The 22,234-nt window shown below is 54.2% G+C and overlaps 2 protein-coding genes across 17 annotated transcripts in view; one reads left to right on the top strand and one right to left on the bottom strand.

The window, feature by feature from the left end:
• The window catches only part of ELMOD3 (ELMO domain containing 3), a 28,459-nt gene extending 27,231 nt beyond the window's left edge, over positions 1-1,228 (top strand). For 5 of the 6 annotated variants that reach the window (XR_004352683.1, XM_032652114.1, XM_032652118.1 and 2 more), the window contains one exon: positions 280-1,228. Coding sequence is in view for 4 of the 6 variants with exons in the window: in XM_032652114.1 (XP_032508005.1) it covers positions 280-482 (203 nt within the window). In the remaining 2 variants the exon portion in view is untranslated. The remainder of the gene's footprint in view (positions 1-279) is intronic. The other variant, XR_004352685.1, reaches the window with a different exon arrangement.
• A 2,094-nt stretch (positions 1,229-3,322) lies between these two features.
• Positions 3,323-18,130, bottom strand: CAPG (capping actin protein, gelsolin like). Of its 11 annotated transcripts, XM_032652113.1 has the most exons (13): positions 18,078-18,116; positions 17,187-17,242; positions 16,598-16,769; positions 11,842-11,935; positions 10,329-10,362; positions 9,994-10,166; positions 9,732-9,886; positions 9,374-9,541; positions 7,198-7,347; positions 6,774-6,866; positions 6,190-6,322; positions 4,089-4,177; positions 3,323-3,502 (listed from the first exon to the last, which is right to left on the bottom strand). In XM_032652113.1, exons 5-13 carry the CDS (start codon positions 10,349-10,351, stop codon positions 3,437-3,439), a joined length of 1,050 nt encoding a protein of 349 aa, XP_032508004.1. In that variant the 5' UTR covers positions 10,352-10,362; positions 11,842-11,935; positions 16,598-16,769; positions 17,187-17,242; positions 18,078-18,116; the 3' UTR covers positions 3,323-3,436. The 11 variants fall into 11 exon arrangements, with proteins under 11 accessions (XP_032508004.1, XP_032508003.1, XP_032508000.1 ...); XM_032652112.1 differs by having other exon boundaries at positions 16,598-17,242; positions 18,078-18,129; XM_032652109.1 differs by lacking the exon at positions 16,598-16,769.
• Between the last annotated feature and the right edge of the window lie 4,104 nt (positions 18,131-22,234).

The raw sequence follows: 22,234 nt of genomic DNA on the forward strand, positions 1-22,234 counted from the left end.
CCTCTGCCACCACTCTTCTCCCTTCCGGGCCCTGTACATCGGGTGACTATATTTTTTGAATCAAAAGTTGGGCCCAACAGTTGCGCTGGCTATTCGAAGTTGAGACTGTCCTGGACAGGGTAGAGTGTGTGGTCCCTGTGGCTGAATCTGGTTCCTGGGTCTCCCTCTCTGGTGAGCTCTCCATCTTAGACGACTCCTTCACCCTCCTCTCCAGAGCCTCTGGGTTCTGCCTTCCACAGCCCCCACAAGCCTTCTGCTCCCCAATCCTCTCTGTTCCAGACTTGGAGGTGTTGGCCAAGAAGAGCCCCAGACGGCTGCTCAAGACCCTGGAGATCTACTTGGCTGGAGTGTCAAAGGGACAGGCCTCTCTGTTGGGGGCGCGGAAGTGTGCTGGGCCACAAGCCCCTCCCTGCAAGGATCTCACTTTCACAGGAGTGTGTGACCTGCCATCGCACTCCTCTGAGGGCACATGGCTGATCTGACCAACCCCAGTGAGCGGCCGCCGGATCAAAAGCCTTGAAGGGGCTTTCGGAGGGTGTACCCTGGCACCGTTCTGCCCCTTGCGGTCCTAGCAGAAGGGATGTAGGAAGCCTGTTTGGGGAGCCAAGGACCCTCACCTGCATGAGACATTAGGGGCTGTTAAATTTGACCCACTCCCCGCAGACCTGCCTCCAGAGCAAGGAAAACTTTGCCATAATCTTAGTTGGGCTACAGCTTCCAGAGTTGGGTTCCAGGTAATTTCAGTGACAGATCATGAGGTGGGAGACCCCGTCTGGGTGTTCCACACAGCCCTACATCAAAGGTATTCCCGAGGAGAGGTGCCGGAATTCTGACTCCTGGCAGCGGGGCTTTCAGGCCTCGGGTCCACGGGACAGGGACCAGACATGGGCTGAGTAGTTAGAATGTGAAGGGAGATGGTAGCGGTGGCAGCAGCTGACAGGGGGCAGCATGAACCAGAGAGTGCACACGGGCCTGCCTTCCTCTCCATCCCCTGGGGTCTCTGGCCTTGCACTTATCCCACCCTCACCTCTCCCCATCCCTCCTCCCCACTGCTTGTGACACAGAGCCAGGCACTGGGCTAGGTGTCTGCTGCCGCCCATCCTAGCCGCCCACCAGCTGGGCTACCCCCGTGGAGGCTGTGCAGGTCCCATCAGGCTCTGGCCTGGGCGAAGGAAGGAGGAAATTCATGTACCAGCAGTTTTTAAATAAAAGAATTCTTCTGGGTTAAGAGTCTCAAGTGTTTTCCTTCCAGACAAGCTTTGTGCCTTCCTGTGGCCCTGTTATCCCAGGGTCCCCTTTTAGAGCCAGGCACTCGGCCGGGTGATGTCCTGGTTGTCTCTGGTGCTGGTCATGGGCCCAGGAGAGGCTGCTGTGCCCTGGCCACACTCCCGCCAAGTTCATACACTGTCCAGCCTCACCCTGCTGCACTTACAGACCCAAAGTCTCTGCACGCTCTAACCAGTGGGCAAGGCGGCCCTGGCTCTTGTTAAAGTTGGCTGGTGTTTGTCCTATATTTGCTTCTGGGGAAGCTAGCTGTTGTCGCTTCACTCACAAAAGGGCCTCCAGGGCTTTGGCGCAGGTGAGAGCCCCACTAGGCTGCTCTCCTGTCCTCTGACCTCCCTCAAGTGGAGTCACGGAAGACGACTGTCCAGCCCCGCAGGCCTCTCCAAGTCTGCCCCATGCGGGGGGAGGCCCATCACAGAGGTGGAGATGACAGATGGCCACCCAAGTATGGAAGGGACTCCGGGGCTGGTAATGGACCCTGCTGCTTGCCTTGTGTCGTCTTTGACCTAAACTAATCCTCTACCTCCTTCGTCCTGACGAGGCGCTTAGCTGACCAGCAGAGATGGCAGCAAGATTACTGGGCCTGGTGGGGTTAGAACGCAGCCCAGCCTCCACTTCAGAATGTCAAGTTCAACGGTTCCTTTCCTGCAGATTTCCTTTCCCTCGCTCAGACCTTGAGGCCAGCTCAGCAGACCTCGCCCATGAGTGCTCAGCACACAGCACAGTAGGGACCAGCATTCGTGGGCCTCTAGCTGGAGGGGAGGCCAGTGGCCTCTGCAGAAGCCTGTCCCACATCACTCTTGGTGGGATGCTCTCCAGACAACTTCGGACCTGGGAACATTTGCAATAACGGTCCAGGGATTAAGTTGCAGTTCTGTTGATGGATTGGCTGTGGGGGACGTCTAAATGCTCTGAAAGTAGATGCAAAAATCTTAATCTATGCATTTTTCTTGGGAAAGGCCTTCCAAGGCCTTTCATGAGAGACTTAAAATGCTTCACAACCCTAAAAACGTCAGAACCATGGATTTGGTACAACCCTTACTCTTTCCCCTTTTAAAAGTCATCCCTGGCACATGCTCTTTGCAGAGGCTGTCCAGTGGACTCCCGGGATATCCCTGTGTGGAGAAAAGAGCAGGGGGGTGCACAGGGAGCTGATTTCTCTATGCTTCTCAGCACAAAAATCACTGAGATGAACTTGATCAGAATTTCTGTTTGGGATGGAAGATCCAGTGTGTCAGAGCTCAGAAGCCACTTAGCCTGGAGGGCCCGGGGTGAGAGTGGGTCGGGACGGCTGCAACCCTGCCAGGCCCCGTGGACTCCGGTCCTTCTGGTCTGGGCTTGCGCAGCTCCCGCCTTGCTCATACCACCCCCCCGTCCCGGCCAGGTCATGTCCCCCAGGGTGGGACTGCTTTGGGGCTACTCCATTCTCTGCCTATTTAGCTACCTAGCCTCTTTGCTTTTCCAGCCACTACCCCGTTACACGAGAGAATGAACTAGGGCCCAGATGAGGAAAAGCAACTTGCCCAGGCTCAAACAGAGGCAGGTGAGGACCAGACCCCATGACCCTCGGACACTAGTCTGGTGCTTTTCCCACGGCCCCACGTGGCCCTGAGCTCATCAGCCGAATACCCGATGCAACGACGTGACAAGCCAGCCTCCCGCACAGAGGTGTAGAGCTGTCCTCTTGCTTGGCGATCACACATCATTTGGAAGCTGCCTTGCAGTGGATTATTGGGGCACCTGAGGAAATACTGGCTTGAACGGAGATGCATCCCATACCCGCCGCCACAACCTTCTCCCAGTTGGGAATGTGAGACTGAACCGAACCTCGGGCTGAAAGTGATCCTGAGCCCTGGCCCTGTGCCACCTCCCTATTGGGTTCACAGCAGTGCCTGCCAGGCCCACTGGGACTCCTGGCCCCTCTGCCTCATCATGCAAAGCCAGCTCTGGCCTCTCACGGGTTGTGGGATTGTCCCCCGGGCCCTACTCCGCCCGGCATGACTAGGTGGGGCGGGAAGAATTAGCCCAAGGCAGGCAGTGCAGGCAGAGGGCACTGGTCTCCTTTATTGATAATCCGCGGGGGCACCTCGGCACTGACCGGGAAGCTGGAGGAGAAGCAAGCGGGCAGGTAGGGGCAGGCAGACGCCCGCCCTCATTTCCAGTCCTTGAAGAATTGCTTGAAGATGGGACTCTCGCGGCCCTGGGGCAGAATCTCCACCTGTGGGATCAGCAAGGGAGGAGTCTGGCTCACAAGGTTGCCACCTCTGCCTCTGCCGGGGAGGGCCGGAGCCAGGGAGGAGGGTGATGGGCACCAGGCCCAAGTCCATATGCCATCCAGGCCAGGGATGTTCCTCCAGATAAGCCAAGAGACGAGAAAGATTACAGGGACACGGGCTGAGAAAACAGATTGCTTCAAGGACTCAGGTGCAGTTTCACAGATGCACCAATTATACATGAGCCTTATCAGTTCCCATCGGGTTGACCTGTGGTGTCACCGTGCTGGGATGAGAAGGGGCAGAACCAGCTAGGGACCTTGGCCCAGAGGAGGTGCACAAGCTCCAGAGGTGCACCCGACTTGCTGGGCTCCCAGGGGAGCACTGCCCAAACGTCCTCTTAGAAAATACCACGTATTGTAAAACTTGGAAGGATTGAGAAGGGCTTTCCCACTGGGTGGGTCTGGGAGGGAGGCCTGACTGCTTCTGACTGTGCCCCAGGCTTTCCCGCCCTTCTTGTCCAGTCAGAGAGGCAGGAGGCCAGGGAAGAGCCCCAGGAGGGGGGCGCTGGGGAGAAGGGAGGCTCCTCACCTGAGTGTTTGGGGCATACCGCATGCGGGCGATGAAGTCCTCAGCCACTTGCAGGGCCGCCTGCCGTTCCTTCTCGTTAGCTTTGCGCCCTGGATCGTAGGGAGGAGACCTTTTTTTATTTCTTGGCCGCTCCGCGAGGCTTGCGGGATCTTAAGTTCCCCGGCCAGGGATCGAACTAGGGCCCCCAGCAGTGAAAGCCCAGAATCCTAACCACGGGACCACCAGTGAATTCCCAGGAGGAGATTTTGTAAAAGAGAAGGTACCCTCTCTAGCCCACACCCCGCTTCTCTCGAGGAGAATTAAAGGGGTTCAGAGAATAGCTGGCTCCTTTTAAAATAAATGGACCAGGAGGCACTAAGAACACTCAGGGGGCTCTTTGGAGGGGGGGAGGTTAGCCCCTCCCAACCTGGCAGCTCCAGATGAAAACTGCCCTCTGCCCGCTCCAATCATCAAAGCCTTCTGCTAGGGCCAGGGCCCTAGGGATATTCAGGGAGAACTAATGTTTCCCTGGCATCAGACTTTCAGGCCCCTCTCTCCCACTCCAGGGCCCCTCGCCTTTTGAGTCTGTCAACTGCACTGTTATCAACTGTTGTTTTGCAAAATGCAACTGGACAAAAAAAAGGATGTGATTGATTGTAATCTTACTCCCACAAAGCCAGATGCCAACATCGGCCTAACAGTTATGCCAACTAAGAGCCTTCCTTCCCGCCTGCAGGCAGTCCCTTTAACCAAACTGGCTCCAGCTGGAGGTGCTTTTCCACAGAGACAATGTTGTAAACTGTGGCTGGCTCTCCAGCCAGGCTATGAAAATCTAGTTAGCGACAACGTGTCTGAAATTAATGTGCTGTACCCTTCCTTTGTGACTACGAAATATCTCTCTTCCTTGCTCCCAAGTTTCCTGTTTCTCCACTGGTTTCTTGGTTCTTTTTTTTTTTTTTTTAAATATGCATTTGTTTGGCTATGCCAGATATCTTCGTTGCTGTGTGAGGGCTCTGTAGTTGCGCGTGCGATATCTAGTTCCCTGACCAGGGAGCGAACCTGGGTCCCCTGCATTGGGAGCGCGGAGTCTTAGCCACCGGACCACCAGGGAAGTCCCGGTGTCTTGGTTCTTTGCTTGGGGTTAAATACACTTCCGTGGGCATCTGGGAGCACCACGCCCACCCCATTGGGTCTGTGGGAAGGTACCCAGAGGCAGGAGGGAAAAGTCAGCCCCAGAAGCACAATGCCCCCCCCCCACCCAACCGCCTTACTTCTTAGAAAGCTGCCCTACTGCTTGCCACTCCTGGCCCTTCCCTGAGGCAAGCGTGTTCCTGCCTAGTAGCTGCCAAGTTAGAACACCTAACGTTTCTCCATCCTCCTGGCTGGGAATTTCTCTTGGCCTTGGTTGACCCCACAAATATTTCTTGAGCACATGCTATCTCGTCAGGACACTAGAGACCATATGGTTCCTGCTTTCAAGAGATTTATAATGTGGGCAGGGAGGTGAGACACGTTCAAGAAAAAAGACAAGCACAGAGAAGTAAGGAGGCTTCCGGTACTGCTCAGAGACTCAGAGGTTTGTCACATTTTCGGAGTTGGATCTAGCAAACAGGCTTCCACACAACAGTATTTCATTCCCAGCCAACCCAATCTCTTGGAAAAACAAGTTCTACCAGTTCTCTACCCACTGCATAAGGTGGGATTTCATATCTAAAATCGATCTCTCACACCCCAAGGCAGAATGGCAGGATCAGGGGTCCCAGCAGCCAAAGGCCTAGGAGAGCTCTGTGACAGTGGCCCTCAACACGCAGTCCCCGGACCAGCAGCAAGGCCTGGGAGCTGGTTAGATGTGCGAATTCTCAGGCTCTGGTACAGGCCTCGTGAATCAGAATCTCAGGGGTGGCTTCCAGCTATGGGTGTTAACAGGCCCTCGGGTGATTCGGAGGCAGGCTAAAAGTGCAGAACCCTTGCCTGGGCTGGGCACAGGAAACCCTGAGAAAACCCAGAGCCGCGGAGGCTCCCTGAGTCCACCTTCTCTGGGTCGGCCGAGCCCTCCCGCGGGAAGCCTTGCCCGGTCAGCGGCTGCAGGGGTCTCAGGCTGGGGTGCAGAAGCCACACGTACCCTTCCAGATGTAGATTTTGCTGCAGAGCCCGTTGTCCAGCACAAAGCAGTCGTCGGGTATCAGCATCTCGAGGGCAAAGGGGCTGGAGTCGGCCACCTTGGTCAGGCTCATCTGTCCAGTGGCATCAGAGACCTGGGGGAGGATGGGCAGTGCCGTGTCACCTCCACCCCGCTGTGGCTCCACCCGCCGCCCCAGGCCAAGCAGCAGACCAGAGGTGGAGGAAACACTACAGGCAAATCCTGGGCGACCCCCAGCCCTACTTCAGGCTCAATCACTGCCTCACAGAGCCCCAGAATCCATGGAAATTAAGTAGACTCCCAATTACGAGTGAAGGTAAAGAATCCCACAAAGTAAAGCTCCGCGTGGGCTTGTTTCAAACCTCCTTCTCCAAGAATGGGCCGGAAGCGAAGCGGTATTCATCTCCTCCAGCATCCGTTCACTTCCCATCCTACCCTCACTCCAAGCCCTGGATGAACCACCCTGGTGCCTGGCCCAGCCTCCCACTGCTTTCTCCCCTCCTTTCAGCCCCACAAGCACCAGGCTCGTACCCCGTCTGGTCCTAGGGCAGGCCTGGGGCGCCCACCTTATACAGAGCCGCAGCCTGGGCGTTTGTCTGGTCAGCTGTGAGGTCTTCCTCAGGGTTGCCCTCCTTCAGAGCGGGCTTGGGGCCGAGAACCTGCAGGGGTCAGGGCAGGCCACGTTTCCAGGGATTCCTAGGCACTCAGCCTGGACCTTCCCAACCCCTCACACCCAGGGCCACCGCCCCAGTGGGACAAACTCTGTCTGCACAAGGGCGCCGAGCAGAGGTGGGGAGGGCTAGGTCCTCCTGCCCGGCCACCAGTCCCTCCGTCCCGAGGGGTACTTGACTCTGAATCCCACCAAGGCACCTGATGAGTTAGCCAAGCCCTGAGCAGCACAGCCCTCCACCCATCACCCTCGTGCCCCCCGCTGATCACTGCCCCTCTCGGTGGCTGCCAAGCAGAGCTACCCTCCCCACATCTCTCAACCTGGATCATGTCGGCAGGCTCCTCTCCATCGGTGACAATCTCCACCTGGGCCTTGCCCTGCCGCTCGCTGTCGCGAATGGCCAGCGCCAGGTCCCGCGCCTTGTTACGCTCCAGGATGTTGGACTTTGCACCACACCAGGTGAAGATGTTCTGGAGGGAAGCGGGGAGGCGCGGGTTAGAGCCAACTGCCTGCATCCTGCCCTTCACAGGGTCCGCAGAACTGCCCTCTGAGTCAAGACGATCAAAGACAATCAAGAAGGCAGAGGGGGGCTTCCCTGGTGGCGCAGCGGTTGAGAGTCCGCCTGCCGATGCAGGGGACACGGGTTCGTGCCCCGGTTCGGGAAGATCCCACATGCCGCGGAGCGGCTGGGTCCGTGAGCCATGGCCGCTGGGCCTGCGCGTCCGGAGGCTGTACTCCGCAACGGGAGAGGCCCCAACAGTGAGAGGCCCGCGTACCACAAAAAAAAAAAAAAAAAAAGGCAGAGGGGAACCAAGGCCTCTCTGGGGACGGGAATGACAGTCTTTGGCAAGAGCGATTCTCTGCCCCGCATCTCCATCTTTCTCCACCTTACTTGTGTCATATATTGAAACATCTTTATCTTGTTTATAATCTATCTTCCCTGACTAGAAAGTAAGCCTCCTTAGGGCATGAGTGTTCTGTTTGGTTTGGCTTGGCTTGGCCCACTGCTGTATGCCCAGTGCCAAAACAGAAACGGGCACATCTTTAGGCCTAGAATAAACACTTATTGAATGAATGAATGGGTGAATGACATCCCTGGGCCCAGTGTCTCACACACCTCTGCACCCCTGCCAGGCATGGCCCTCATCACCCCTCCTGAGCGGGTCCCCTGCCTCCATCTCACTGCTTCCAGTCCTCCTTCCAAAGAGCATCTGGGCTGCTCTTCCTGTCCCAAATCTTTAGCACAACAGATGCGGTCCAGACCCTCAGAGAATCAGTCTCCTCCTTCCCTGGATCTCAGCTCCTTAGCAATTTCCACTCCCGCCGCTCCTGTTCCCACCCTGGGTCCCGGTCAGGCTACATCCTTCCCTGCCGTCGACATGCATGTCTGCACCCTTATCTGTCTCAGTGCCTCGGCTTACCCATCATCTTCGCCTGGAAGGGCATTTCCCCTCCATGAGGGTCCAGTCAAATGGCGCCTCCCTGGGACAAGGGCTTGGGCTTGGGCTAGAAGGCCTCTCCCTGCCCCCAGCTCCCCCAGCACAGGCCACTGCCCCTAAGAGGGCCCTCATCACCTCCTGCCATGGGTTACAGCCAGTGACAGGCCCGTCTTGGCTGCGTGCCCTGGGTGAGCAATTTGTGGTCCCCGTGCTGGCTCAGAGCAGACACATAGACTCACGGAGGGAAGGGATGAGCGAAGTGATTAACGCATGGGCTGGGAGGCGGCGTAACTCGGAGCTGCAAAGGCTCCAGGAGTATGAGAGAGTAGGCTCCAGTGTCAGAGGCGATGGCCAGACAGAAGAGTGAGGTTTCTGTCCTAAGAAATACAGGGATGTCTTGTAATGGCTGCAGTGACCCCACTTGGAATGGGCTTATAGCTTCTCAGCCCCTCTCCCTTTGCCCTGGCCTCCTGGTCCCTGACCTTTTAAAACACAATGCTGGGGCTTCCCTGGTGGCACAGCGGTTGAGAATCTGCCTGCCAATACAGGGAACACGGGTTCGAGGCCTGGTCTGGGAGAATCCCACATGCAGCGGAACAGCTAGGCCCGTGAGCCACAACTACTGAGCCTGCACGTCTGGAGCCTGTGCTCCACAACAAGAGAGGCCACCAGGGACAGTGAGAGGCCCGTGCATGGTGATGAAGAGTGGCCCCCGCTCGCCGCAACTAGAGAAAGCCCTCGCACAGAAACGAAGACCCAACCCAGCCATAAGTAAATAAATAAATAAATTTAAATCATATGGGCTTCTAAGAAGACCTCTGCCTAAAAAAAAAACCCCACAATGCCAGGGAGTTGCCTGAGGGTCCAGTGGTTAGGACTCAGCGCTTTCACTGCTGTGGCCCCAGGTTCAATCCTGGTTGGGGAACTAAGATCCCAGAAGCCTCGAGACACGGCCAAAACACACACGCGCACGCACACACACACACACACACACACACACACACACATACACACAGTGCCAACACAGGTGGACGCTCAGTCAACCCTGCCTACCCACCTGGCCCAGGTCCAGGATGAAGCAGTCCCCTGTGTTGAAGCTGTCCCAGCTCAGTGCCCGCTCGGTGGCACGGATGTTCTTCTTGCCCTTCACCTGGTAGAGTTTCCTGATGGCAGCTGGGGTGGCCCCTGGCGACGTCTTGTGAAATGCTGACTCCACGCCACCTTCCTGCAGCCCAGATGGCCAGCCTGAATGGAGGCCCGAGCACTCCACACCCCATCCCACTGGGAGGCAGGCAGAAAGGTGGGGAGGACCCAGCCCCGTGTGGGTCTGGGACTTTTGAAGGGTAAGGACCAGCTGGAAGGGGTCCCGAGTCTGAGAGCAGCCGCAGGTTGGGGTACGGGAGGTGGGCTCTCACCTGGTACTTAAGGCCACGTGGGAAGTAGCTCATGAAGAGGTCGGACTCATTGCCCTGTACCTCTCGGTGCTGCACAGGCCGCTCCCCAAGCAGGGTGTTGAGGTGCACGGCCAGCACGGCGCAGGCCCCCTGCTCATCCCGGGACGACTGCTGGCCTGGGGCGAGTGGGAGGTGGCAGGGCACGGCCCGTGAGACCCTTGCCAGCCCCGACCCCTCCCCGGGCCAGTCCCCCCACCAGTCCTCCCAGCCCTCTCTTACTTACCTATCCACAGGTGCAGGTGAGAGAGCTCTTCCGGGCCATTGTGCAGCACTAGGTAGGAGTCTCCCGAGAAGAAGATGCCCTGGTTCTCAGGGGCCACGGGCACCGGCTTCAGCTTCTCCACCCGCCATACGTGCAGGCCGGGATCCTGCACCGAGGTTGGGAACGGAGAGCCACTGCGGGAGGGGGGAGGGTTGGTGGTGGCCGAGGACCACAAGTGGTGGAGGAGACGAGCAGAGAGACCTGGGCAGGCCTGGGGACTGCGGTGTGGGGGTGAGGAGGGGCAGCCCTTGGAAGAGAAGAGGGGAGGGGTGAAGGGAACGGGGTGCATAGCCTACCTCTGGGGGATGGGTGAGTACATGGTCTCCGGATCTGGAAAGACAGAAGAAGCCATTATTATTACAAATGTCATGATAACCAGCCTTCACATTGGTCTGGGGAGGTCCTTCCGGGTGGCCAAGTGCTTTCATACTCAACTAATTCATCTCCAAGAGCTCAAGAGGAGATTATCCCTGGCTCCATTATGCGGGCAAAGAAACTCAGGCTCAGAGAGTCTAAGTCCCAAATCACACAGTGACTAGTGAAAAGCACTAGGAGTCTCTGGCCCTGGGCCGGTGTCTTCCCCTTGCTGTGACCTCTTCTGCTTCCAAACTCCTAACTCTGGGCATTGCATGAGGCTGGGATACATCTCTCTAAGCAATAACTGCTTATATTTGAAAAGTCTAAAGTCAATGACTTAAAATCAATAAACCAAAAACCAAAACAATAGAGAAAATCAATGAAGCTAGTTTTTGGACAAATCAATAAAATTGATGACCCTTTAGACAAACTGATTAAGAAAAGATGCAAATTTCCAATACAGAAACAAAAGAGATGACCATCTAATATCTATTAAAGAAATTGAAATTGTACTTAAAAACTCCCCCGCCTCCAAACAATTCCAAGTCCAGATAAATTCTACCGAAAACTTAAGGAAGGCATAATACCAATTCTACACAAACTCTTCTAGAAAACAAGAGAGCACTTCCCGGCTCATCCCATGCTGCCACCATTTTCCTGATACAACAAAACCAGATAAATATATTATAGAAAAGAAAATTAGACCAAGATCCTTCATGAACACAGGAAAAAAATATTAACAAAATTTTAGAATATGGAGTTCAGAAATATATAAAAAGATAAAACATCATGACTAAACAGGGTTTACTCCAGGAATGCAAAGTTGGTTTAACATCTGAAAATCAATGTAATCCACCCTATTAACAAGCCACATGAACAAACATAAAATCATCTCAGTAGATACAGAAAAATTATTTAGAAAAATTCTATATCCATTTTTGATTAAAAAAAAAAAAGCTTTTAGCAAACTAGGAATAGAAGGGAACTTCCTTAACCTGATAAAAGGCATCTACCAAAAGCAAACAAAAAAATCTCAGAAAAACAAAAAAAGCTACAGCTAACATTAGACTTAGTACCTTCTCTAATACTAAACTCCCTCCCTAGGGAATTCCGACCCCACCCCGTTCCCAGGCATCAGCTATCACTTCTTCTTCTTCTTCTTCTTTTTTAATTAATTTGTACTGGCATATAGTTGCTTTACAATGTTGTGTTACTAACTGCTGTACAGCAAAGTGAATCAGCTATTCGTATACACATATCCCCTCTTTCTTGGACTTCCTTCCCATTTACGTTACCACAGAGCATTGAGTAGAGTTCCCTGTGCTATACAGTAGGTTCTCATTAGTTATCTATTTTATACATAGTATCAATAGTGTATATATGTCAATCCCAATCTCCCAATTCATCCCACCCACCCCCTTCCCCCTTGGTGTCCCTACGTTTGTTCTCTACCTCTGTGTCTCAGGTATCACTTCTGTATGCCCAGCTCCCCTCAAATGCCAGGATGATGAATATCATCTTTATTCTGTAGGTCAGTAAGAGCAACCTGTTTTGGACAGAAGTTATTCAGGGAAAAAACAAAGTGCTAAAGGCAAGCATTTAAAAAAAAATACTATCTTTTAAAAATTTTTCACAAGTGCAGTAGCCATAGCTTCACTCACTCTTTCCTACGTTCCCATGACTAGAGGGTTTCTTTCTTTAGCTGCAAACGCAGAGCCCACACCAGCAAGCACTGCCACCCAGTTCATGCTATGCAGCTAACAGGGAGCCCCTGTGGTGCAAGGGAAGGACCTGGGGAACTTCAGGGTTAAAAGGCACCATTAGGAGACTCTTGGGGGCTGGGGAAGCAGGAAGGGCAAAGGGCAATCTTTGGGGGATGGACGGGGAGAGCAGAGGATGTTGAGTCTGAGTAGGAAACAGAGGGGGAAACAGGAGCAGTGGCCATGGGTGTAAAATACCAGGTGAAACCGACTTTCCTTTTCCTTCCTAACTTAAAGCATAGCTGAAGGCATTTTGGAACCACACTTCCCCAAGGTAGAGGGGAGGCAGTGAGGGGGAGGCTTGGAGGAGGGAAACTTTAATGGTTCTCCATCCCACATAGGGTCACATGCTGTGCCCACATCCCCTGTAACGGACAGCTCAGCCTGCGACTCAGGCCTGAAGTGGTGACGTGGCCACCCCCAAGACCAAGCCAGTGAGGAGAGCTCGTGGACAGAGATGGCGTGAACAAGTGGGCCAACTGTCAGCTGTCTACTGTTGGTTTTTTTTTTGCCGTGTCACACGGCATGCAGGATCTTAGTTCCCCATCCACCGATCGAGCCGCGCCCCTGCAGTGGAAGCGTGGCGTCCTAACCACTGGACTGCCAGAGGATTCCCATATTTTTTTGTTCTGTGTCCCGACCTGAGAGCTCAGGCCATAACTCAAAAGCAGGCAGCTCACTTGCGAGGCTACAGGCCAGTGCAGTGTTTAGGTGAGAGGGGTTGGCGGCCTGGCCCTCATCACTTTGGCTTTCCAGCCCAGCCGCCGGTTAGAATTACCTTGGGATCTTATAAAAACATCGAGGCCCGGGCCTGAAGATTTTGATTCCACGGGTCTGGAGTGAGGATGGGCATCTGCATTTTGAACTATGCTCTAGGTGGTTCTTATGCTGCCAGTTAACTCTGTCCAGACCAGCATCTCACACCTGCCTGCATATCAGAGTCATCTGGGGGCTTTAAAAAAATCCCAGTGCCAAGGCCAGTTAAAACCAGACTCTCGGGGCTTCCCTGGTGGCGCAGTGGTTAAGAATCCACCTGCCAATGCAGGGGACACGGGTTCGAGCCCTGGTCCAGGAAGATCCCACAGGCCGTGGAGCAACTAAGCCCGTGCACCACAACTACTGAGACCGCGTGCCTCAACTACTGAAGCCCGCGTGCCTAGAGCCCGTGCTCCACAACAAGAGAAGCCACCGCAGTGAGAAGCCCGCGCACCGCAACAAAGAGCGGCCCCCGCTCGCCGCAGCTAGAGAAAAGCCTGCGCGCAGCAACGAAGACCCAACGCAGCCAAAAATAAATAAGTAAATAAAATTGATTCTTTAAAAATAAAAACCAGACTCTCCAGGGTGGAGCCCGGATGTCAGTGTTGGAGAAGTTCCAGATGACTGTAAAGATGCCCACCAGCCTTCTGCTCACAGTTCTGCCCCGCAAGTGCCCACTGCCTTCGGCCTGTCACTCCTCTCCCTCCAGCTCCTCTGCCCAAGCCCACAGCTCCTCAGCTTCCTCAGTGTGAAGCTCCACCTCACATCCATCCAAGCCCCACCACCCCTCTGGGCCCATTTCAAGCCGCAGCCATCTGAGGAGACTTCTAGGACACTGGGTGGCCTCGGCCTTCTCTGGGAGGTCTCCCAGCCCTCTCACCTAGGAGCACACCCTTCATTTCCTGCTTACAGGCTGTCTTGGAGCATGACCTGACCGCTCAACCAGAGCAGGGGACATGCCCGGTACTCCTGCATTCCTTAAGCAGCCCACAACAGGGTCTATTCAATTCCATTCAGGGTCTATATTGGGAGCTTGGCACTGGGCAAAATGAGGGCAGAAGGGCACAGAAATAAAGAATAACCCATGCGAGTCTCAAGGTCTAGCTGATGGGGGTGGAGAAGCAGGAAGCCATCACATGCAAGGGACCGCAGACAAACTTCCCCTACGTGGGGAATGTCACAGAATCACAGATGTTGGCATTAGAAGGAGGCTTAGTGCCTAGTTAATCCTCTTCCATATCTGCCTCCCAATCCCTACATCCCTCACCATCCTCTTCTCCACCACTTCCAGTGATGGGGAACTCACCACCTCAAAAGGCAGCTGCTTCTGTACCTCTTACGTTAAAGCCTTTACTTTTTCCCACCCTGCCACAGTGTGCTGGGTTATGGGCCTGGCCATCTCCCCAACTAGACTATAAAGGCCTTTTGAGGAGGAGGCATATTTTGCCCTTTTGGATCGAGCTGGAACCTTACACTGTGCCTGGAACCCTGCAGGCGCTCAGAGAATGTATTTGATTAACTGGACTTTCTCCAGTTATTAGACCAGATGGAGCCTAAGAGGTAGCACAGGAGGGCTTCCCTGGTGGCGCAGTGGTTAAGAATCCACCTGCCAGTGCAGGGGACACGGGTTCGAGCCCTGGCCCAGGAAGATCCCACATGCCGTGGAGCCGCTAAGCCAGTGCACCACAACTACTGAGCCTGAGCTCTAGAGCCTGCGAGCCACAACTACTGAGCCCACATGCCACAACTTCTGAAGCCTGCGCGCCTAGAGCCCGTGCTCCGCAACAAGAGAAGCCACCGCAATGAGAAGCCTGCCCACTGCAACCAAGAGTAGCCCTGCTCACCGCAACTAGAGAAAGCCTGTGTGCTGCAACGAAGACCCAATGCAGCCAAGAAAATAATAAATATAAATAAATTAATTAAAATAAAAAAAGAGATAGCACAGTAAAATCAACAGGCAGGAGCAGCCCTGGAGGCAGAAAGCAGAGGCTAGGGGTAGGGGCAGGATGTTTGCCCTGCTGGCTGTCCCAAGGTCCTGACTCAGGAAGGAGCCGGGCTTTGAGGACACACTGTGAAGTGGGGGGGTCAGTTATGCAGACCTTTGCAGCAGTGCTTGCCAGCTGTCAGAATGACAGGTGTTCCCCGCTATCTGTGCCTTCCTCAGATCCCGAGTCCACTGACTCCCAACAGGTCCCTTCAACGCACAGTCCCGGTTTGCCCTTAGGTGTGAAATGCAACAGCCCCTACCCTTCTCCCCTAGAAAGAGAAAGGGGTGAGTGTCAGCACTTGAAATGACACCAGCTCCTCCCAGCCTGGAACCTGGACATCTGCAGGAGCTGCTGGGTCCAGAGGCCTTGCCTGGAAGCTCTTCGGCCAGTGTTCTCTCCCTTGACACCAAGCAGGACTCCTACCCTTTCCTGGCTCCACCTTCGCTCCCGCACCCACCCCTACCCTACCCCAGGCAGCTGGCTGGACCGTGGGCTGGGGTCTTCTTGAATTTGCAAAATAATGGACCGTGCCACCAGTGGTTAAGACTCCACACTTCCACTGCACAGGGCACGGCTTCGATCCTGGTCAGAAAAAAAAAATGGACCGTGCCACACAGTCTAAATTCAAATGTGAGGCCTGCCCACCCCCACCCCAGCCATTCCAGCCCACCTATCTACCATCACGCCAGCATCCTGTCTTAGGAACAAGTATCCTCAAATCTGAATGCACCTCCAGGCTGGCTGAGGACCTTCAGGTGTCCGGTCACTCAGTGCAGTGGCCTCTGTCAGGAGGTTGGACACCACAAGCCAGGACAAGCCCCGGCCCAGGAGTTCCTCATCCGTAGGCTGAGCCCAATCCACCCGTTGCCCGGGCAGTTGAGGCTCCAGTGACTGGAAAGGACGGCAGGTGGGGCACACCAGTCCTGGACAAAGCGGCTTCCAGAAACGTGAGCCTCTGTTTCTGCCCTCGCCTGCCCACCTAAGAGCGTCCCGGCCAGCCCATCCCCCGCCGAGCCTCCCTCCACTTTCACCTCTCCGTGCAGCTCTGCTTCCTCCCACTTCTGCTTTTCAGGCTCTGCTTCCTTCCAGCTAGCCCCCGACACACACACACCGCAGCCTCTCCCTTCCCTCTGCTATCTCCTGATATTCCCACCCGTCGACCCCACCCCTGGGCTCCTTCCCCAGCTGGTGCCGAGGGCAGGAAAGGGTAGACTGTGCTGGGCGGGCAGACAGTCCCTGATGGAGGAGATCGACATAGGGGACTAGCAGGGAGTGCGGCCAGGCTGGCTCCTCAGAGACCCCCATAGGGAGGTGGAGGCGACGCCAGCTTGGAGCCCCATCACAGTGGCCTCCACCGGCTGCAAGCCAGGGCTGGCAGCTCTGAGTCTGGGACCTGCGAGGGAAACCACAGGAAAGCCAAGACTGCCTACGTTCCCCGCTCACCGGCTTGAGGCAGGCACGTCTGCCTGGCCCCAGCCTCTGCTGGGTTAGTCACATTTCCTGGGTAGGGTCACTGGCTCTGAACCACTTTTTCCTCCTTCTCGACTTGCCTTTCTCCTCGCCTGAATGCATACATTTGATTTTTTTTGTTGCCGTTGTTAAAGCTCTGTTCCCGGGGAGTGGCTGAGGCCGGGAAAACATTCTTTGCTGTGTCCTGCATGCTGGATGCCTCTCAAATCTACCCTTGCTCAGCTTCTCACTCACCAGATGTTGACTGTCACACAGTCTCGGCCCAGGGTGCTCTGAGGGACAGCAATAAAAATAAGCCTGGTTCTGGCTCAACCCAGGGGCCATCTTGCCTCCATCACATCGTAAGGCCCTGGAGCTAGTCTGGTCCAACTCGTTTGTCCGCTTTCCAGAGGAGAATATGGAGGCCCTGAGAACACAAGTGACTTGCCTGTGATTACACAGGGAGCACGAGACAGAGCATGGGAAGCTTCCATGCCCTGTGGAGTCCATGCAAGAGGATGCAGCGGAGTCCAGAAATCTGTCCCACCTGTCCTGGACACAAGCCAGGCCTGGCCCAGGGTTGATCAACAGGCTAATTGGAGATAAGGCTCAGCCTTCAGGGTCAGGCCCCACCCAGGGGGCAGCAGTGGAACCGAATCAATGCATGTGTTAGAACTTCTGGACCAGAACAAGATAAGTTGAATGTCTTCTTCAAAGAACACAAACGCTAGCTGGCCCCTGATTGTCTCCATGGCCTTAACGAGAGGGTCTTGTCCTCATGAGAGCCATTGGTTGGGCAGATAACACGGCAGAATGGAAAGAGTTGGACAGTTTGGCTACTTACTGGCTCTGCTTCCTCCTGCAACTGACTTAACTTCCTGGAGCCTCCCTGTGCCCTAACTGTAAAAGGGGCATGAAGACAAAAGTGAAGATTAAATGAAATGGTATAATTAATGAGCAAGTTATAGACGCTCAATAAACCTAGATGGATTTCTCTTGCCAACACTGAATTTACCATGGGACCCCAGCACCTCCCGAAGCAATGCCTGAATTCCCTCTCCCTTCACGGTTTAGCAGAGGGAAGGAATGGAAAGTTAAACCCCAGATCATCTCTCCGCGCCCCGCCCTCGCCCTGCCCCACTCGGCCCCAGCGAGGTTCGTCGACTCTGGTCTGCACTGGGGCAAAACCCGGGTGGCTCTAGGACTCTGGATTCCGCAGGGCACAAGCATGAATGGGAGTCACTGCTCTCTCTCTCCACACTGGAGCCTCACCTGGCTAAAAAGGTGGCCCCATCACCACAGGGTGGGTACGGGGTGGGGGAGACGTTTGCAAACTAACAGCAAAACAGAAGAGCAGGTCAGTTAAAAGAGTCTAGGACTCTCTAGCGCCTTGGAACTCTAACAATAACTAACGTTATTAATCACATTATCTGGTAACCAGACTCTAAAAGTTGTTTTTTAACAGGCTCACTTTTCCTCCCTCTCCGGTCTCCCCAGCAGGTACGCTCAATTTGTCCCAAATGGAGGAAGATAAAGCATCTCTTTAGCACTGACTCACCCCCTCCCGCCCCTCCTTACGGGAAACGAGGAGACCTGACTAGACACGCGGCTGCGCCCCTAAGAGAAGAAGGGGGAGCCGGGCGCGCAGAGGAGGGGGCCCGCGACAAGCTGAGCCCCTCCGACCCCTACAGGGGGAGCCCAGGCGCCGAGTGATCAGACCCCAAGCGCTACTTGCCTGCCTGCGCCCTGCTGACTTGCTCCGGCCACTGTCTCTGCCGCCCTGCCCTGCCCTGCCCTGCCCTCCCCTCCCCGCTCCCGCCCCCGACGTGAGCGGCTAAAAGCCGCCCAGAGTGAATCAGAGGGCGAGGCCTGAGCTGGCTGGGGGCGCTGCTGAGCCCGCCCCTCGCAATAGTCGTCTCCCCCTCCCCCCACCACCCCCGCCATGGGGGAGACTCGGCTCTGAAACGAACCTAGAAGTGGGGCGGGTATTCGGGAAACTAACAACAGTACTCGGCAGAAAACTTGGCGAGAGCAAGGCAGTGTTCACAACCCACTCAACTGTTAAGATTTTTGGCCTGGATTAAGCTGTAACAGCTACTCTTCCTTGAGTGCTTACTATGTACTCAGTGCTGTAAACGTGACCTCGTTCAGTCTTCACAACTATTTGTCATTATGCCGCTTAATAGATGAAGTCTCCCGGAGGCTCAGAGAGGGTAGGTAACTTGTCCAGGGTCACACTGCTAGTTCAGTAGCAGAACCAGGATTCTAATATAGGCTGGTCCGGCCTCAAAGCCGGTGCTAGAACTGGAACTCCTCACCCTTCTCTGTTTTTTTTATTATTATTCTTTATTTTTAATTTTTTTTTGGCTGCATTGGGTCTTCGTTGCTGCACACCGGCTTTCTCTAGCTGTGGTGAGCGGTAGCTGTGGCGAGCAGGGGCTACTCTTCCTTGCGGTGCACATGCTTCTCACTGCAGTGGCTTCTCTTGTTGCGGAGTACGGGCTCCAGGCGTGCGGGCTTCAGTAGTTGTGGCGCACGGGCTTAGTTGCTCCGCGGCATGTGGGATCTTCCCAGACCAGGGATCAAACCCATGTCCCCTGCATTGGCAGGCGGATTCTTAACCACTGCACCACCAAGGAAGTCCCACCCTTCTTGTCTTTATTCAGAGGAAAACAGACCAGCCAGTGTCTGCGCCCAGAGGCTAGGCCTTCCGGAAGTGAGCAGGACAGCAAGTGGTCCACACTTCCATTTTTGCTTCTGAATGGAGAGAGCCCTGCACAGCAGGCAAACCCTGGCAAATGTCAGCTGACAAGAGGCATCAGGATTAGGACATGGTCCCTTGATGCAGTGGTAAGAGGACTTTTCCTTTCTTGGGAAGCAGCTTGGAAAATTCCAACCAGCATGACTTTCTCCAAGGCCCACTGATGGGGCCTTGGGTAAGGGAAGCAATTCAAAGCCTGGTTCTACTCCTTTCCACCCGGACAACACTGAGCGACTACACTCCATTCCTGAGTAATGCTTAGAAACCGCCCCACGTGTCCACCCTCCTCTGACCAACTGGTCACCTACAGACTCAGCCTAAATACCCCTCCTCGAAATGTGCAGTAACCCCTGACCTCCTCCTTAGTCCTCCCTGGGTGCTCTGGGCATCAGGCCACTGGGCCATCTGAGTCTTCAGACTCCGTGGGAAAACTTTTCAGCCATACCCTGGGAGCAAAGATGGAATTATATCCATGGGCCACCTAGTCAACCCCTGGCCCGCTTCTGGACAGCTGAGCCCCACCAAGACCCTACTAGGCATAGTGTATGCTACGCTATGCTATGCTAGGCAGAGCATTTCCACTTTCTGCATTTTTAAGGTAAAATTTACAGTGAAAATCACAAATCGTAAGTGTGCGTTTGAATGAGTCTTCACATATGCAAACACCCATACAACCCATATCCCTACCAAGATATAAAACACTTCTACCACCCCAGAAAGTCCCCTCACCACCCCTTTCTCTCATCTGCCGTGTGTGCCTTCCCCATCACACTGTTAGCTCCTCCAGCCCAGGGACCATATCAGGTCATCCTTGTGACCCCAGCACCCAGCAGAGCATTCAGCAGGTAAGAGACACTCCAAAAAAAAAAAAAAATTTTTTTTTTAACTGAATTAACAGAGAGCAAACTCCTCAAATTCTAGCAGTGCCCTAGCCTCTGTCACCTTGGGAAAGTCACTTAAACCTTCTGAACCACAGGTTCCTCACGTGTGAAGCAAGGACAATTACCCCAGCCCTCCTACCTTGAGGGATTGTGGGGAATCCAATGAGATGACCTATGGGAGCCTCTTTGAAAAGAATAAAGGCCTAGACACGAGCAGCCTACCATTATTATTAATAAACTCCTACTTCTAAAACAAACATCTGGCTAAAATAAACCAGGAGAGGAAGGCATCGGAGACTGACTTCCAGGCTTCGGCTACGTGGGCTCTGGCCAAGGTCTGCAGCCGCCCAAGATGGCCAGCTTTCTGGTTCTGTGCCCATAGACCCAGGCTATGGACTGATTTCCGGGGCTAAGAATTTCCTGAAATTGCAAAGGATTCTCCCTAAGCGAGTTCCCAACCTGGCTTCTCTAACTACCCTGCCATATGGCCCTCTCTGAGCCTGCTTCCCATCTGTAAAATGCAGCACTAGACAAGGAGTACCTTCTGGCTCCTCTGACTCCAACCCAGAGGGGCAGATCAGGCTGACCTGTTGCATTTCCTCAGCCTGGGCGGGGCGGGGCAGTGGCGGGATGGCAGGGATCTGTTGCAATACCTGAAAATTCCAATATCACAGCTCCCCCAGGATATTCCTTTGAAGGCACTAACTCAGGATGCTGCGAGTCTTTTTTTTTTTCTTCTTTTTTTTTTTAAATGAATTTATTTTATTTTATTTCATTTATTCTTGGCTCCATTGGGTCTTCGTAGCTGTGCACAGGCTTTCTCTAGTTGTGGCGAGCAGGGGCTGCTCTTTGTTGCAGTGCAAGGGCTTCTCATTGCGGTGGCTTCTCTTGTTGTGGAGCACGGGCTCTAGGTGTGTGGGCTTCAGTAGTCGTGGCTCGCGGGCTCTAGAGCGCAGACTTAGTAGTTGTGGCGCACGGGCTTAGTTGCTCTGCAGCATGTGGGATCTTCCCAGACCACGGCTCGAACCCATGTCCCCTGCATTGGCAGGCCGATTCTTAACCACTGCTCCACCAGGAGAGCCCACTGCTAGGCTTTAAATTTGATCTGCAGTGAATTTTTCTAGATCATTTCAGCTTCTCTGAGGAAGAGCTGGGGGTCTGGATGGCCATATTTTCTGAATAAAGCTCATGATTAGAAAGTTTCTTTTCAATCACTGCTGGGTGCTCAGAGGCGTCCTGGATGGTGACACCCCAGAATTCCTTGGTGACCTGTTGGGAAAATAGGACTGTCCAGTACAGCATGAATGAGCGGGCCAGGAGAAGCTCTGGTGGAGCATTGTGGTGGCAGGGAGGGTACCGAGTGACTGGGGCAGGAGGGACTGGTCCCCAGGGAGGACACGAGAGGACAGGTTTACCCCCTCAAGGCCAGGGTCACATTGGGTCCTCACGCCATTGTAAGTTCACGATAAGAGATAACACTCTTGAGCGTTGGCACTATATGCCAGGCACTGTCCTTCATATGATTTTCTCATTTAATCCTCCCATTTGCCCTCTAAAGTAGACCCTCTTATTATCCTCATTTTACAGATGAGAAAATGGAGGCCAAGTGGGGTCAAAATAACGTGCTCCGGGACTCCCTTAGTAAATGCAGAGCGAGGTGGTAGGACCCCCGGCCTCCCCTCCCAACATTCACTGCACATCACTGCTCTCCCGCCTCCTCTCCCAAGGCCCATCCTGCTCTCGGCGTTGAATGCTAGTGCCAGCTCTGAGTCCTTCACACATAAGGGGCTACCCCTGCTCATCCTCTAGATACTGGGATTTAAAATTAAAAAAAAAAAAGTTTTATTTATAAAAATAGTACAGGGCTTCCCTGGTGGCGCAGTGGTTGGGAGTCCGCCTGCCGATGCAGGGGACGTGGGTTCGTGCCCCGGTCCGGGAAGATCCCACATGCCGTGGAGCGGCTGGGCCCGTGGGCCATGGCCGCTGGGCCTGCGCGTCCGGAGCCTGTGCTCCGCAACGGGAGAGGCCACAGTGGTGAGAGGCCCGCGTACCGCAAAAAAAAAAAAAAAAAAAAGTAGTACAGAGTACTGATACATGCTACAACCTGAATTTTTAAAATACCATGCTAAGTGAAAGAAGCCAGACACAAAAGACCACATATATGATTTCATTTATGTGAAATGTTCAGAATAGGCAAATCTGTAGAAACAGGATGTAGATTACTGGTTGCCTAGGGTCCGAGGGGATGAG

The sequence above is a fragment of the Phocoena sinus genome, chromosome 13 (genome assembly GCF_008692025.1).
Source record: "Phocoena sinus isolate mPhoSin1 chromosome 13, mPhoSin1.pri, whole genome shotgun sequence".
Lineage (NCBI taxonomy): Eukaryota > Metazoa > Chordata > Mammalia > Artiodactyla > Phocoenidae > Phocoena > Phocoena sinus.

Bases quoted from the DNA above. Each gene is read 5' to 3' on its own strand.
- CAPG (XM_032652105.1), bottom strand. From the start codon at position 10,321: ATGCACCCCGTTCCCTTCACCCCTCCCCTCTTCTCTTCCAAGGGCTGC. The intron at 9,887-9,993 runs GTAAGTAAGAGA...CACTCGCCCCAG, and splicing joins TCACCTGCACCTGTGGATAG to GCCAGCAGTCGTCCCGGGAT. The intron at 9,542-9,731 runs GTGAGAGCCCAC...TCTGGGCTGCAG, and splicing joins CACGTGGCCTTAAGTACCAG to GAAGGTGGCGTGGAGTCAGC.